A 17,818-nucleotide genomic window follows, 5' to 3' on the forward strand; every position below is an offset into this window, starting at 1 on the left:
CATGGTTGTTTTCTAAATAGCTTGTAATTGCAGTTTTGATGTGTTTTGACCCAATATTTATTTAGAAGATGGTTGGAGATTTTAATTTAGCTTTTTATTTTTCATTTCTAGTTTTGTTGCATTAAATATGACATTGAATATAACAGAGAATATGATTATTATAACTACTGAAGGTATTAGATTTTTTTGTTAAGTGAATGTGTTGCAGAATCAGATTGCTTGGTTCTAAATTCTGGATCTACTGCTTGAGCCAAGACTTCCTAATTTGTAGAAAAAAGATAATAATAGTCGCAGTACAGTGGCAATGCAGATTAATGAGCTGATGTATATTAGCACAGTGCTTAGCATATTAAAAAAAAACCCATTGCCGCCTAGTTGGTTCCGACTCATAGCTTGGCATATAAAAAAACCAAACCCATTGTTGTTGAGTCGATTCTGACTCATAGCGATCGTTTAGACAGAGTAGAACTGCCCCATAGGGTTTCCAACGAGCAGCTGGTGGATTCCAATTGCCAGGCTTTTGTTTTGCAGCCAGGCTCTTAACCACTGCTCTACCAGGGCTCTGCTTGGTATATAAACCAAAAAGAAAAATACCAAATCCATTGCTGTTGAGTCAATTCTGACTCATAGGGACCCTATAAGGACAGAGTAGAACTGCCTCATAGAGTTTCCAGGGAGCGCTGGTGGATTTGAACTGCTGACCTTTTGTTTAGCAACCATACCACTTAAGTACTATGCTACCAGGGTTTCCACTTGGTATATAATAGGTATTAAATTAGCTAGTATTAATTTAGAAAAGAATATTGAATATACCATGAACTGCCAAAAGAATGAATAGATTTGTCTTGGAAGAAATACAGCCAGAATGCTCTTTAAAAGCAAGAATGGGAAGACTTCATCTCACATGCTTTGGACATGTTATCAGGAGGAACCAGTCCCTGGAGAAAGACTTCATGCTTGGTAAAGCAAAGGGTCAGTGAAAAAGAGGAGGACCCTCAATGAGATGGTTTGACCCAGTGGCTGCAACAGTGGACTCAAGTATAACGATTATGAGGATGGTGTAGGACCTGGCTGTGTTTTGTTCTGTTGTACATACGGTCACTATGAGTTGGAAGTGACTTGACGGCACTTAACGACAGCATTAATTTCGATTTTATTTGTATCTTAATATTATATTTCATGGACACCAGAGTAGATGTCTAGTGTGCAGTGTGTTCTCCATTACATATCATTAACCTATGATATATGGTACTTTTATGCAAATAACACATGCCTTCTATGTTTGTTTGCCACCCAAGTTGCCCCCTATGAGATATTTTCTTAAACAAGCTATGCTAATTTTTTTAACAGTGACATGTAAAAAAAAATTGGCATAGTGGTTCTTATGGAAATACCTTGAGGTGGGAGAGTGCGACAGGCAAACAAAAGTAGAAGGTGTATGTTATTTGTGCAAAAACATGATATATCGTTATATACATATTTTAAAACTGAGCCTTACTTATTAATATCTTCCATGTCTTTGTTTACTTTTGACCACATGAATTGTCAAAACTGAAAAGAGGTGGTTTAAAGTGTCCTACTCCAATAGCGCTTCTGTGTATTTGTCCTGGAATTTTAATAGTTTTTACTTTATATATTTTGATGCCATGTAATTGTCACATAAAGGCTTATGAAAGTTACGTTTGTGAATTGAGTCCACTATCAATACAATGTTATCTCTTTATTTCATTTAATATTTTTTAGTTGAAACTATCCTTATCTAATGTTCATGTTTTATTCATGAATCTTGATTTATTTTAGCTTCTTTGAGTTTTGTTTGCCTTTTATGGTTTGTTATTTCTGTTCATCTATTCTCTCTTTTTCCTCTTTCCTTCCTTTGCTTCATCCCTTGTTCCTTATTTCCTTCTTCTTTTTTTTTCCTTTTCAACAATTTTCTTAAGACGTAATTCACATACCATAAAATTCACCCTTTTCAGGTTTATAATTCAGTGATTTTTAGTGCATTTACAGAGTTGTGCAATCATTGCCACTGTCTAATTTTAGGACATCTTCCTCACCCCAAGAAGAAACCTGTTAGCAGTGACTTTCCCTTTCCCCAGTCCCACCCCAGCCCCAGGCAACCACTAATCTGGTTTCTGTCTCTGTGGATTTGCCTATTTATATAAATGGAATATGTGTTGTTTTGGTTTTGACTTCTTTCATTTAGCATAATGTTTTCAAGGTTTATTCATGTTGTAGCATGTATCAGTACTTCGTTCCTTTTTTTATTCTAAGTTGATTTCAACTTATGGTACCCCCCCCCAAGTGTGTCACAGTAGAACCGTGCTCCATAGGGTTTTAGTACTTCATTCCCTTTTATTGCCAGATAATATTCTACTGTATAATAGACCACATTTTGTTTATTCACCAGTTGATGGTCATTTGGGTGGTTTCTTCTTTTTAGCCCTTGTAAATATTGCTGCCATGAGCATTGTGTACAAGTTTTTATGTAGACATATACTTTCATTTGTCTTGATTATATAACTGGGAGTGGAATTGCCTGGTGATATAGTAACTCTATGTTTAACATTTTAAGAAACTGCAAAATTGTTTCCCAATGTGGCTGCACTATTTTACATTCCCACTAGCAATGTATAAGGATCTAATTTGTCCACATCTTCACAATACTTGCTATTGTCTGTCTTTTTTATTATAGGTTTATGATTTATTTTGAGACATATTTGTGGGTGTGAAGGGATATCTCATTGTGGTTTTAGTTTGTATTTCTCTAGTGACTAATGATGTTGTGCATCTTTTCATGCGATTATCAGCTATTTGTATATCTTCTTTGGAGAAATGTCTATTTAAATCCTTTGCCCATTTTTAATTGGGTTATTGTCTCTTTATTATTGAATTGTAACAGTTTTTATATATTCTGGATACAAGTCTCTTATCTGATACTGGATTTGTAAATATTTTCTCCAATTCAGTGGGTTGTCTTTTCACTTCTTGATGGTGTCCTTTGAAGCACAAATGTTTTTAATTTTGATGAAGTCCAATTTATCTGTTTTTTCATTTGTCACTTGTGCTTTTGGTATTGTATCTAAGAAAGCATTTCCAACACAAGGGCACAAAAAAAAATCTCTATTTTCTTCTGAGAGTTTTATGGTTTTAGCACTTACATATAGGTTTAAGATTCATTTTGAGTTAATATTTACATACGGTGTGAGGTAGGGGTCCAACTTCGTTCTTTCAAACACTGCTATCCAGTTGTTCTAGCCCCATTTGTTGAAAACATGCTTATTTTTCCATCATTCATTTATTTTTAAAAACATTTCCCTGAATTTTTGTTTTGGGGCTCAATTAGAAAGTCTTTCCTTTTAAGCTTAATTTAAAAGGGGAGTTTAACCCATTTATATGGTTATAATTGCTGGTATGTTTAATCTTACTTTTGAAATATTGTTTAGACCCCTGAATTTTTATGCTTTTGTTTTATTTGTTGTTTCTCTGTGTATAACCTTTAAAAAATGATTACTTTTCTTTCAGGTCTAAAAAGTAAGTGTTTTTGTCTATTTTAATTCTTCTTGCTGATAATAATAGACTCTGTAATGTTTATTTTATAAGCCACATATAACAATAGTTTCACTTTTTGAGAGTCACACCTCAAGCACATTAAAGATGGGCTTATATCACCAGTATAAATTCAGATGATTTGGTTATGAACTTTTTAAGGACAATGAAATATGTTGGTAGCTTGATTTCGAAAGAAATATCTCATGTTAATGTATGATATTGATAAATATACTAAATATAAATATAATGCCATTGGTAGTCATTAGTAGCCAATTTTTTCTTCTGCAGAATCATTCCATGCTTGAAATATGTGTAACTCTGAGGCTCAAAAAATGCTTGTAGCAAGATAATATTGTTTAGCATCACCAGAATTCTGCAAATATAAATGAAGTTCAAGCTCTTGAAATGTAGTTTTCTACTTTCACACTTCATTATAGGAAGCATATTCTTTAATTGAGAAAACTGAAGCAGAACAAAATGCTCTATATTTATATCAGAAAGACTTGGAAAATTCGCAAAGAAAGAAAAGCAGAATCCCTCCTCCACCTATCCTGCTGTCCCGAACTCATTGTTCTGTGACACTGAAACCTGCTCCATTTATTTCAGATGTCAAGGTATGATCCACCTTGATCTTTACTTCATGCAAAGCAACCTAAGTACCTTTATGGCTATAATGATTGATGCTTTTATTTTTTATGATCTCAATAGATTTTGGTCTTATCTATAAACAGTGAACACTTATAATTAGTATTCTATTTTTGCTATTTTGGATGATCGACAGCATATCCTTTGATGTTGTACTAAAAAAAAAAAGTTCTTTCTTGGATTCTCTTCATGATGTTCTGCTTCTACTTGCATAATCTTGGTGTAGCAGAAACAGCATAGTCTTTGGAGTCAGGCAGATAGAGATTTAAAATTCTAGAAAGATAAATACACTTCCTGAGTTTTACTATTTTTTAATTTGTAAATTGTTGTTACTGTGAGAATTAAATCAGGTAACATATAACGTATATGTAGCCAAGTTGGCTCAAAACAATGAATGAAGTTATAGACTGAGATTATATTATTCAGTGATATTTTTTATAAGTTCTATCAAACAAGCGTTTATTGTCTATTATCTGTCAATTTCAATGCACGGTAATTAAAGTACAGAGATAAATATAAATAAAGCATGGTTTTAGCATCAGGCTAACGGGGAATGGACATCAGTGAGAAGTAATACCACGTTCATAATACCTTACAATTGGGGGGAGAAGAAGTAGCATTCATCTTACACATAACTCTGCTATAATAATTACTGCTAGCAGTTTTAGTTTGACTTCAGATTTCTATGAATCTGTTTAGGAATTGGGATTCATTAATTTTGGAAATTTAGCACAGAAATAACACTGCTTGACTTACTAAGTTTTTTTTTTTGTTTTTATTCAAATGTTTTGGTTTATTAATCTTGTTTTTTGTATACTTTATTGTTTTGACTAATTTATTTCATTTTATAATATTTGGAAATAGGACAATATAAGAATCTGACCTTTAGTTTTAGGACTTGTCACTTACTACATTGTATGAAATTTATGTATATTATATGTTAATAGAGTTGCATGCTCCTGAAATAGATCACGTTCCTTTACTTACTCATCAACACTAGATGGTGCTATGGGCTTAAATAAATTTTCTTATTTGCGGCTTCAGCCATCTTTTGTCTTATCAGAATCTTTTTAGGGCATTCATTTCATTAAAATCTGTTTTTACAGTTGAAAATGCTGGTGCTATTTATGTTATTTATAAACCCTTCTGCAGTTAGTGGTGATTTGTACATAGTGTCTTTTATGTAGGTTCTAATTATACATTGCTTTTTACAGTTACACAAACTAAGATGAAAACATCAGTTGAACAAAATAAAAATATAAAGTCATCTTGTAAAATTGCTTTTAGAGACAATTTTACCCTATGAATACTGGTTTATGTATAAGAGTTTAACTTAGAGCAGTAATGATTTAAGTCATATAACATAGTCTTTCTGAATTTCTGTTTTTTTTTTCTTTTGAAAAATGGTATTCCTTTTTTATATCAGAAATCAAGGGAAGTTAGTTTTTAAAATTTTCTGAGAGTTATGTGATTTTTTCCCCCCCCAGTTTCCAACCTCTAAGTTCCTTTAATGCCTCCTCTGTCCTTGAGCCCTCCTGCCTTCGACTAGTGCTCCTTAATCAGATGTGCACATCTCAATCACCTGAGAAATACACAGGTTTGGACACCTGTACCAGAAACCCTAATTCATGGAAGTTGGACAGGCTTGGGTATCTGTAATTAACAAAATAGGTGATCCTGTACAATTTCTGTTTTTAAAAAGCGAATTCTGGTACACAGTCAGGGTGAGAACCACTGATGTAGACTAGACGCCACTAGATTTGTTCTGTTGTGCTGGAAGAAGTGGCAGGCCTAAGCTGTAAGAGGCAGTTACTTCTTACAGAGAGCTACATTCTTCCAACTTCTCTCCAGCTTCCCTTATAGTTTAGGGGTTGAGATATTGTGAGGTGGAGCCTCTGGGGAAAAGGGGCTTTTCCCAAACCCTGGTACACAGTATACCTGTTGCTGTTGAGTTGATTCCAACTCATAGCAACCCTATAGGACAGAGTAGAATTGCCCCATAGAATTTCCAAGGAGCATCTGGTGGATTTGAACCACTGACCTTTTGGTTAGCAGCTGGAGCTCTTAACTACTATGCCACCAGGGTTTCCAGTACACAGTATAGGTGGTTCATAAAACTAACTCCCTAGGTATCAACTTGTTCCCTTTTGCCTCCATTGATCCGTTAGTGAGAATAATTCATTATAGTAAGTAATCTCCATTATTTTGACATCTTAGCAGAAGAATCATTGCCTAACCATTTAACCAAATTTAAGTGTGGTTGTTTTTATGGAATTTGCATTTTTGTTTGGTTTATATCTATTAATTAAGATTATCAAAGTAATTTCATGTTTCAGAAAATTTATAAACTAGAGGAAAAAAATTACCCATAATATTACTATTTTACCATCCAAACCCTCCTATTCTTCTTATTTTGGAGCGTTTTCTTCCAGGCTTTGTTGATATGTATTTTTACATTTTATTTTAAATACTACAGTGGAGTATCTTGCTTTTTTCCACTTCCTTTTTTGTCGTATATTATTAAATGAAATATGAAGATTATTTCAGTGTTGATCTTTTTTCCATCAAGATGAAGTCATCTTTGACATCAACCCCCGCAGCTACCTGTGTGATAGTGAAGCAAGTTATTTCACATCTCTGCCTCTCCATTTCCTCTAAAGCAAAATGACCCTGGTACTTACCTCTTTGCCAGGGATGGTGTCAGTGTTAGAAAGTATATGTAAATTTACTCACAAAACTTAGCAAATAGGGCCTAGCTCAGTTAATGGTAGTTAAAATAATCAGTATTGTAATGAATGATATTTTAGTCTTGGTAGTCCAAGGTAAACTAGCCCTATCTTTGCCTTTACTTTTCTAAGAATAAATCTAAGTGTATTTACAAACTTAGATTTCATGTTTTAAAACTTGAATAATAACATTCTTATTTAGAGAAGTATTCCTTTTGCCACATTGAGAGAAAAAAAAATTGCATGCCTTGTTAAACAGACTACAGGTGACAGGTACGTCTCTCTTCTCGGCAGGTCTCCTGGTACTGCATTTTGGGTTGCAAAGCAGAAGGAAGCTATGGAAAAGTAAGGCTAAACAATAACCATCTCCCAAACTCAGGAGAAGCGGTACGTCAAATTAAAAAACCTCTAAATATTAGGAAATCTTACCAACAGCCCCTTTAATGACAACTGAGTATTTTTTTCTTAAGAAGTCATTATTTCAGTGAATTTCTCTAATTTCAACTTGAGTCATAACTAAAATCTAACCATAAATAAAAAGGTCTTTTTTTTTTTGTATACAAGGTTTACTTATATTTTAAAACTCATGGTATTTTAATTTTCCATATATAACTTGAAATATATTTTTGTTACTAGATACCAGCTGATGGTCAAAGTGTTTTTGAAGTGAAAGGTCTAGAAAGCAATGAAAAATATATATTTGCAGTTGCTGCTTATTCTTCAAATGGGAAGCTTATTGGTGATGCAGCTGGGGAGACAACTAAGCCAATCCTGGTTTATCCACCCCTTTCAGCACTTACTGCTCGCACATTCCTGACGCAGGTAGAAGAGACTTCTGCAATTTTTTTCTCTGTTTTTCTTTCCTTTAAGCAGTTACTAGGTAATTTGTGATGGAAAAAAAAAATCATGGAAGATATTCTAAAGCTCCTATAATACATATTTTTCATTATTGCAGTTTAGTCTTAGAAAATATGAATCATTCTTTCTCTTATTAATGAGTTTTCATTTTACAATAATATTTCCTTCATGAATTACAAATGTAACATTAATTTTCAAAAATTTGGAAAATACTGAAATGTACAAAGAAAGAAAATAAAATTTATCTGTAATGCAATTGTCCAGAGCAGCAGTTCACTGTAGACATTTTTGATTGTCACAGTTAGGGAGATGCTACTGGCATCTAAGGAGTAGAGGCCAGGGATGCCGCTAAACGTCTTACGATATACAGAAAAGCCCCTCACAACAGAGAATTATCCAGCCCAAAATGTCTTTAGTGCTGGGGTTGAGAAATCTTGATTCAGACATCCCTTCTGTTACATCTTTGTGTATGTGTATAGAATATATAAGATATAAATTTATTGTTGTTGTTTTGTTAGGCACCATTGAGTCGGTTCTGACTCATAGTGACCCCATGTACAACAGAACGAAGCACTGCCTCGTCCTGCGCCATCATCACAATCATTGTTAAATGCTTGAGCCCACTGTTGCTGCCACTGTGTCAGTCCGTCTTGTTGAGGATCTTCCTCTTTTTCGCTGACCCTCTACTTTACCAAGCATGATGTCTTTCTCCAGGGATGGTCCCTCCTGATAACATGTCCAAAGTACCTGAGACAAAGTTTTGATCTCCTCTCTTCTGAGGAGCGTTCTGGTTGTACTTCTTTCAAGACAGATTTGTTTGTTCTTCTGGCAGTCCATGGCATATTCAATATCCTTCGCCAACACCAGAATTCAAAGGCATCAGTCCTTCTTCAGTCTTCCTTATTCATTGTCTAGCTTTCACATGTATATGAGGTGATTGAAAATACCGTGGCTTGGGTTAGCCACGCCTTTATCCTCAAAGTGACGTCTTTGCTTCTTAACACTTTAAAGAGGTCTTTTGCAGCAGATTTGTCCAATAAATAAATAAATAAAAATTTTCATGTGGTGTATAATCTCAGTTGTAGTAAACATATTATTTTACACCCTGATATTTTTATTTAGTATATAATTGACATTCTTCTATGCCATTAACCATTCTTCTGAAACATAATTTTTAATATCTTCATGGCATTATATCTTATGGATACATCATAGTTTATTTATAAGTTCTCCACTGTTAGATATTTAGATACTTTCCAATCTTTTGTTATTATGCACAAAGCCATGATGCACATCCTTGTGTATAAATCCTTACCTGCATCCATGGTTATATCCTTAGGATAAAGTCATAGAAGAAATTTCTGGGTCCATAGAGACAGACAGACCTGAATTCAACTTCCAGCAATGTGATACTGAGCAAGTGACTTAATTTTTCTAAGCCTCAGTTTTTTCATCTGTGAAATGGGGGTAATAATAGTAGCCAAATCCTAGGGGCCTTATGAGAATTGAATGGAATTATGCATGTCAAATGGTTAACCATAGCACTTGTAGTCATTTAATATTGTTATTGTTTTAGTTATGGATATATTCATTGATTAATATATATTTTGCAAACTAGTGATTGTCTGACTTAAAACAGGTCACCTGTGAATAGAACATTAGAAAGACTAGCTCATTGACCTCAGGCATCTAATTTCAAGCCAATTGTTGGCTGTAGAGCTGGTGGCCATTCTAAATTTTATCACATTTCCATTGTGTTATTTTTTTCTCTTAATAGTTTATTAGTATTATAAACTGAAGTCTTAGGGGCATTTTATATTATCATATATTTCAAAGAAAATTAAATTGAGAGAATTGCCAGGATTTGTCTAGTATTGGCTTAGCGTGTCATATTGCTTCATGGTTTTCTCATGTTTTGATTTCTTTGAAATTTAATATGTCCCCTAATTTGCAGAGATAGAGTTATTTCAAAATGAGGAGACAAACATTTCATCAGGGCCTAATTTTTCTTCAAGGAGTGGTTTGACTCTTGGTCTTCATTTGGCAGAACTTTCATTGAAAGTTAATAAAACTAAGTCTAAGCTCTACAGCTGGGATAATGAGAAGTGTCATGAAGTAATGATCTGCATTCTTTTTTTGATACTTTATTTGCAGTTTTATAGTTCATTTATCGTAGCTTATGAGTATCCTCTCTCATAATGTTAAGTGACTCAAGCAAAATTCCCTCACTTATTAAACTTGCTTAATTTACAACTTAAGTTTAAGCTTTTAAGTTATATATAGGAAATATGCCTTTCTTTAGGATTTCCAACTTAATTTTCATGAGAGTGGTTGGTTTTTAGTTTTAGGACAATTCTGTTTTTAAAAACATTATAATTGCTTTTTCTAGTGAAATATGGAGACATTTCACTAAATGCCTATGGTTAACTCTGCTTTTGGGATTTTAGGTTGTGCTTTTACTTAACATTATTCCGTAAACATTAATAAAGTCAGGTGAACCTTCACTGAGTTAACATAGAAGCTATTAATTTAGGCAATCTGGAAACATTTTTCAGGAATCTGTTGGGTTGGGTGAATATTTTCTAGTTTCCCCTTCTTCATAGCCTCATTTCTTTTTTACTCTTGATCTTTAAATAGGTAGATAATGAGATATAAAATATAGAAAATTAGCAGTCTGTGGACAGGATTAAGTGGAATGCAGCGAGGTCATAGGAAGGCTGCAGAGTCCGAGTAACTCTAGGTCTCTTACCTTTGTTTCTCTCTATGTATCTGCTTTCTTCTCTCTCTAAAGATTGGCTTTCATTACTTCTCCATCTTTGGAGGAAAGATTGCAAGTTTTAAATTTTTTTTTTTTTTTTAATTTATCCCTCAATTTCACCTATAAACAGGGACCAAGTGGGTGGCTCTGTATCCTTATTTCAAATTCCTGGGAAAGAAATCTGGCCCAGTTTGGTCAGGCATTGTCCCTGGGCCAATCAACCATGTTATAGTATATAATACAACTGGTAGATGTCTTCCTCTGTGGGTATTGGGGAGATTATCAAGAAAAGGGAATTTTTAAGTCCTTTCAAAATATTATTTATTGCTTGCTTATTCTGTGCCAGGCATTGATGCAAGCCAGTGGTTCTCAAACTTGAGCGTGCATCCGAATGACCTGAAGGGCTGGTCAAATGCAAATTGCTGGACGCCACCCCAAGAGTTTCTGATTTAGTAGGTAAAGTGGAAGTGGGGCCCAAGAATTTGCATTCCTGACAAGTTCCTAGGTGATGCTGATGCTGCTGGTCCAGGGACCATACTTTGAGAATAGCTGCTCTAGGCAAGGTGAACAAAATGCTATGCTAGGAGATAAGTAACAAACAACAAGCACAGTAAAAAATAAATTATCTAGTGTGTTAGAAGATGATGATGCTATGAAAAAAGAGAGTACGGTAAGGGGAAGTAGAAGTGTGAGATGGGGGAATGAAAGGCAGATTACGGTATTAAATGGTATGATCAAAGAAAGTGTCATCTAGAAGGTGAGATTTGAACAGAAGACTTGAAGGCTGTGAGGGAGTTAGCCAGTGGTTCTCTGGGCAAGAGCATTCCAGGCAGACGAAACAGAGCAGAGGCCCTAAGGTTTCTAGAAATGTACCTGGTGTGTTTGAGAAACGTCGAGGCCTGAATGGCTAGAACAGAGGAACCAGAAGGAGAAGAGGTCAGAGAGGTAAGACGTTAGTGAGGTGGGTCAGAAAGCAGATCATGAAAAGACTTCTAGGCCATAGCAAGGACTTTGGCTTTTATCTTGAGTGAAATGGGCAGCCGTTGGAGGGTTTTGAGTAGTGGCATACCATAATGTGATTTCTATTTTCAAAGGTTTGTCCTGGCCGCTATGTTGGCAATAGACCATAAGGGGCCAAGAGTGGAAGAAGGGGACCTATATGTTGCTGTAAACCAACAAGAGATGAAGATGGTTTGGCTAGGGTGATGATTATTGATGGGGTGGGAAGTTGTCAGATTCTGCATATGTTTTGAAGGTGGAGCTAACAAAAGTTCCTGTTGGAAATAAGATGAAAATGAAAGATTACAATATTTAGCTGATCAGCTGGATGGATAGAGCTGACATCTACTGAAATGGGGAAGACCGTGGGTAGAATAGGTTTGGAGAAGGGAAGATTAGGAGTTCAGTTTGGGGCATGTTAAGTGTAAGATGCTTATTAGATGTTTAGATAGAAGTGTTGAGTAGTCAGATGTATGAATCTGGAGTTTGGAAGAGAGGTCTGGGCAGGAGAGGGATTTGGGGATAGTTGTATTTAAAGCCATAAAACTAAGTGATATCATCATGGAAATAAGTGTAGAGACAAGAGAGGAGTGGCCCTAAAACTGAGCCCTGGTGCTTGCCAGTATAAAGAGATTGGGGAAAAGAGGAGGGACTTGAGAAAGAATGTGGCCTCTGAGATAAAAAGAAAACCAGGAGTGTGGAGTTCTGGTAGCCAGGTGAAGATCTTGTATTTGTACTAAGTAGGTGATACCTACTGTACCTAATTATTTCATTAGTCTTTCAGTGCTTCTTCTTCATTTTAGACTGATTCCCTCTAAAACCTATTCTGCACATCACTACAAGGTTAGTTTTCCTTGAACATGCTTATGCCATGGCACTCTGTTAAAAAAACCACAACTCATGATTTTACAAACGTTAGTTTTATCATGGTGTCTTGTCTTGTCTCACAGTGCTCACCAATTGAACAAATAACATCATTTTTAAAAGAATATTTTTTAGGAAGAAAGAAAAGTCAATTCACATTTCACATAATCTGTTATTTTCATTGTTAAATCTTAAAGTTATATGGTACCTTAGCGGCATTTTAGTAGAACTCCTTCATTTGACAAATACAGCCCGGAGAAGTGACTCATTTACTCTAAGTCTTGGTTCCACCATTTTTACTGATTGTTAGGCTCTGTACAAATTACTCAATTTCTTTATGCCTCAGTTTTCTTCTCTGCAAAATAAGGAGAGATGGTAATAAAGCCTACCTCAGAGAGTTGTAATGAGAATTCAATACAATAATGCGCGTACTTGACATCTTTAAATACTTCCATCTGATATTCAAGGCCTTCTTTAATCATACCCCACTTGACCTGTCCAGTAATATTGCACACTTTTCTTCAAATTCTGATCCATCTTTCCAGTCTCTCCTAAATGCATTGTTTTGATGCTCATTACTAGACCTCTTTCAGATTCTGTCTAAACTGTGGCAATCCAAATCTCATTAAGCTCTGCCTCCTCCATGAAGTTTTCATTTCTCCTTTCCTAAGCCTCCAAAATTATTATGCTATTTTTTGTAGTTTTTCTGTGATTGTTTCTCTATAACTTGATTATAGTTTCATGGACTATGGGACCATTCTTAGGTTTTGAAGAACCTACCCCAACGGTGTTGAGCGCAGAGTAGAAACTTCCTAAAAGCTTTCTGGCTGGTTGATTATGAGTACTGATTTGGCAGATTTGAAAAGTACTGATCCTATAAATTATTCTCTTGAGTGAAATATGTTCTAGTAACATGTTATTTACATACTTAATGCAATGACTTTATTTACACTTTATACTGTATCTGCTTCCATAAAGGATTTGAAACAGTACATAACTCATTTAGTGAGATTTCCTATTGTTATATGCATATTTAAATAGATTGATTTTTAGAAATATCTTTAAAGATAGATATTCTACAAAAGAAACAGATGTTGGTTGATATGCTGATGTTTTTTTTTCCCCCTGAACTTCCAGGCTTTACTACTGGAATCATTTATTTCTTCTAATGTTAAATGTGTTAAACTTAAAACGTACCATGGTTTCTGGGAAGCTTCTTTGCTTTATTCCTTTACTCTTTTCAGCTGTGAATGCTTTGTTGCACAAAAACTCTGAAAGTGTCAGTCAGAACCAGAAAAGAATGAAGTATATTTCATATTTTGGGTTTGGGAAATCTGATTGTTTCTCTTGGAACAGATTGTTCATTATAACAGTATCTATAATAAATGGAGTGCACTGCAGAGATAGATGGAAATGAAATTAATTTGGCTCGGATGTGATCTTTGTTTTGCTTGTGAGGATTTGAAACATCCTTACAGAGTTTCAAATTTCCATGCAATTTAGAAGTAAAAGAGATTTCAAAATGCATATATCTCCCTTGCCAGTGGCCGTCCTTACCTTACCATGGCACCGTGCAACAGAACAGCAAATGGGGACAGCTGCATATGAAATTAGTGCATGATAGGACCTTATCAGAATTCTTGTCTAAGATATGCATATCACAAATAAAAATATTGCCTAAGAAAATGTACTTTCTGTTATAGGTTGCCTACCAGATGGGTAACTATGAGTTGGCTAAGAGAGTTTTTTCACCAGTTTGGGATTATTTTGTTGCTTCACCACTTCAGGATGACCAGTCTGTTACTTGTTTAAGTAATATAATGACTATCACACAGAGAAGGTAACTGGAAATGTTGTTTTAGAATATGAATTTGCTTATTGAAAATATAGCTGTTGGGTGTGCAGCCTTGAATCAGTTTATTTTCAATTTCATGTTAAGACAGCTCATATAAAACTATTGCTAATAAGTAACGTAATAAGAATATACACTCCAAGGTCTCAGGTCTTTGTTAGAAACTTCCTTGCTAGAGGCAGAAGAAAACACTGGAGGCATGTGAACGCATTCTGAATGTAAGAGAATGAATTATTGAATAAAAATATCAAATACCAACCAAAGTAATATCAATCATACTAGAAAACATAAATGTGCACTGGGGACTTTTATAACAGATAAAGGTGAGGTTGGGGTTAAGATTAAGGTCTGATGCTTGGCCTGTTACAGTGAGAAGGCTTTTCCTTTGCTTTTTTTTTGAAGAGGCCTTTAGGATTAGGCTATTTACAACTATAAATAGGCCAGTAGAGACCGTATAATAAGTAGAACTCACAGGACGTCTTTCAGTACTTACTGCCCTTTTTCCTTAAAAGGGAGTCCCTGAGTGGTGCAAATAGTTAATGCATGCACCTGCTAACTGCAAAATTGGAAGTTCAAGTCTACCTAGAGGCACCTGAGAAGAAAGTTCTGGTGATCTGCCTCTGAAAAACAAGCAGTTGAAAACCCTGTAGAACACAGTTCTGTTCCGACACACATGGAGTTGCTGAGTCTAAATCAACTCAAGGGCAGCTGGTTTTTGGTTTCTTTAAAAGAACTAAGAGTAGTGTCAGAAGTGAGCATTAGTGTAATTTCAGGCTCTCTCAACAAGTCCAAAAACAACAACAGCCTCCTCCACCTCCTTGTTAATGGCTGAAAGTCCTTTAATAAGAAGATCATCTTTCATTCCTCAAAGTTAAGGAACTTAAAAATGCAAATGCTGGTTGAAGCAAAGTATAGATTCACATGAATGTATAATTCCATTCAATTAAACAAATGTGTACTTAGCATTTACCATGTACAAAGATGCTAGGTGTTTCGGGGATGGATTTGAGAAGCACTTTGGGGAGGAAAATAAAGGACTTAGAAGATTTTATGTGACTTGTATGGATAAGGGAAGGAGAAAGTGAAAGCTGACTGAGATTTCTAGTATTAACTGACTGGGAAGTGTATGTCGTATACTAAGGGAATATGAGAGGAGGAACAAATATTGGGAGGAAATGAATTTGACTGGCAATATTTTGAGTTTCTAGCAGGCGCCTTTGTGAATATGAGATATCCAGTAGGAAGGTGACCTCTCTCAGGAAAGAGGCCAAGACTAGACGTACAGATTTAGAAATTGTCTACAGAGTTCGTCACTGAAATCTAGAAAGAATGACTGCTTAGCAAAAAAGATAAAAACAAAGGCAAACTACAGTTGAATCCTGGGCATTGCCTGCATTTAAGAGCCAGAAGCAGGGGATGGAACCAGGGGAGGATACTGAAAAGGAGTGGTCTGGGAGGTAAGAGGAGACCCAGGAGAGCACAGTGCCTCAGAAACCAAGGGAAGTGAGAGTATTGCCATGAGGGGACTGGCCAGCAGCATGAAATGCTAGTACAAAGCCAGGCAGAGTAGTTGTTCAATAAAATACCTCAGAGAGTTCGAGTAGGGTGAAGACTTTTAGAACAGGCAATGAGGAGGCCATTGATAAATTCAAGAGGCGTTTTGGTGGCGTGATGGGCCAGAAACCATTCTGTAATTAGCTAAGGAATAAATTAAAATGGAAAATTGTAACAAGCAAAAATCACTCATGTGAAGTTTGGTAGTAAAGAGAAAAGAAAAATATGCAGAAACCTGATGAGGAAGATAGACTCATGGAAAGAATTTTGGAGGGTAAAGGGAAGTGAGCCAGTGGAGAGGGAAAGACTGAAGAGAAAAGAAACTGCTGGTAAATATGGTGAATATAGGAGAAGAGCCAAGAGGACATAAAGAGCACATGGGGTCAAAATCAGGTAGTTTAGAACATTGTCTGTGGGGAGTGTGAACAGGAGATGATAGGGATAAATGGAAATATTGCTGAGAAGCATTGATGACTCAACTGATATCAGATAACTTGAATTTGTGGTAGAGTCCAGCTCCTTGTGGCTAAGGGCCTCTCAGGGCCTAGAACAGTGACTGACACATAGTAGATGTTCAGTAAATGCTAGTTTGAATAAATGAATGAGTAGGATAAATAAGTGATTGACCACTGTAGCAGAGATAGAAAAATTGAACAGTGACATCTATGCAAGGTCAGACAAGTTGATGATTGTATAAAACAAAGAAGTGACAACATAAAATGCTAGCGAGATCACTATTGAAATGGCTGACCAGAGTGTGAGAGGGTATGGAGGAAAAAGGAGCCAAGGAGGGGTGTTAGCTTGGACAAATTGTACATGTCAGGGTACTGAAGGTTATTGTGAGGACAAAGAGAAAGTGTAGTAGGAGTTAAAGGAGCGCAAAAACTAAAATTCTTCTGGCAAAAATAATTTCAGAGTTTGACATAGTGATGAAACAAATAATCTACCTACAGTCTACTGACATATACTGATGTCAGACCCTTTCCTGTCATGTAGGGGTAAGGGATGTACAGAGTAGACAGACCTGAAGCTTAAGAGGGAGGGTTTGTCACCAAGCAAGGCTAAGGGCAAGGAAGGGAATATTGGGAACAAAAAAGGAAGGCTTTACAGACATCACAACTTTGTCAACGGTTGGCACTATTGACTGCAATTTAGAAAAGACGATTAGAAATAACCCAAGAGTTATTAAGACTCTGTCTCTGTTTTTCTATAAATGAAACTTATTTTCAGACATTTCATTCATTGAAATATTAGGTCTATTTTCCTAGCTTCCCAATATCTATAGTGATTTCTTTATGTTGATTTTATATAAAGAATTTTATCTATTAGAACCCACGAACTTTACCAAATTTATTTTATATATCTATGGCATCATATGTCAGAAGCTTAGTTTTCTTAATTTTGAACTTGTTGCTAAAGATGGTCTCTACTTTTAGTTTAAACTCATTTTACAGTCCCTAGCTGCACAAGAGCAGCTGTTCCACAATTTTTTTTTTCCTGTGTTGGGATCATTATATAGATAGTAAGAGCAAATCCATGTAAAAAGGCAAGTTCACATGGTAAATAATTTTATATTTATACCTGTAACATTATTTACTTCTTTTTGCAGATTATATTCAGACATTTTGGCAGAGACATCTTCGATCCTTTTATACCTTTTTCTTAGAAATATTTTTGTAACAAGTGACATTAAAATCAAAGAAGAAAACCTTTTCTGTGATAATATTAAAGGCAATGAGATCTTCCCCTCTCAACAAGTAAGTGAATTAAAGTGACTGAAAATATCCCAGTTTCTCTTTATTTGTGTCCTGATGTTTTAACTTCATGTTCTTTTGGGATGACATGTCATGGCTTGTGAGTGGGCTGAGAGGTCATTGTGTGATAGTCCTGGTTTAACCTGATACTCCATGTAGGTTATACAGGCCTCTGTGTGTGGATATTTTTTTTTTTTTAACTTATCCTTTTTTTTTTTCTCTGTGTACAAAAGTAATATACATTTCAAATACTCAA

At 35.3% G+C, this 17,818-nt stretch overlaps 1 protein-coding gene across 4 annotated transcripts in view; it reads left to right on the forward strand.

The window, feature by feature from the left end:
* Window positions 1–17,818, forward strand: part of CFAP54 (cilia and flagella associated protein 54) — a 499,063-nt gene that overhangs the window by 113,507 nt on the left and 367,738 nt on the right. For all 4 annotated transcript variants that reach the window (XM_049884120.1, XM_049884121.1, XM_049884122.1 and 1 more), the window contains 5 exons: window positions 3,990–4,166; window positions 7,218–7,310; window positions 7,560–7,745; window positions 14,106–14,242; window positions 17,418–17,565. In XM_049884120.1, the coding sequence (XP_049740077.1) occupies window positions 3,990–4,166; window positions 7,218–7,310; window positions 7,560–7,745; window positions 14,106–14,242; window positions 17,418–17,565 (741 nt within the window). The remainder of the gene's footprint in view (window positions 1–3,989; window positions 4,167–7,217; window positions 7,311–7,559; window positions 7,746–14,105; window positions 14,243–17,417; window positions 17,566–17,818) is intronic.

The sequence above is a fragment of the Elephas maximus genome, chromosome 4 (genome assembly GCF_024166365.1).
Source record: "Elephas maximus indicus isolate mEleMax1 chromosome 4, mEleMax1 primary haplotype, whole genome shotgun sequence".
NCBI classification, from domain to species: domain Eukaryota; kingdom Metazoa; phylum Chordata; class Mammalia; order Proboscidea; family Elephantidae; genus Elephas; species Elephas maximus.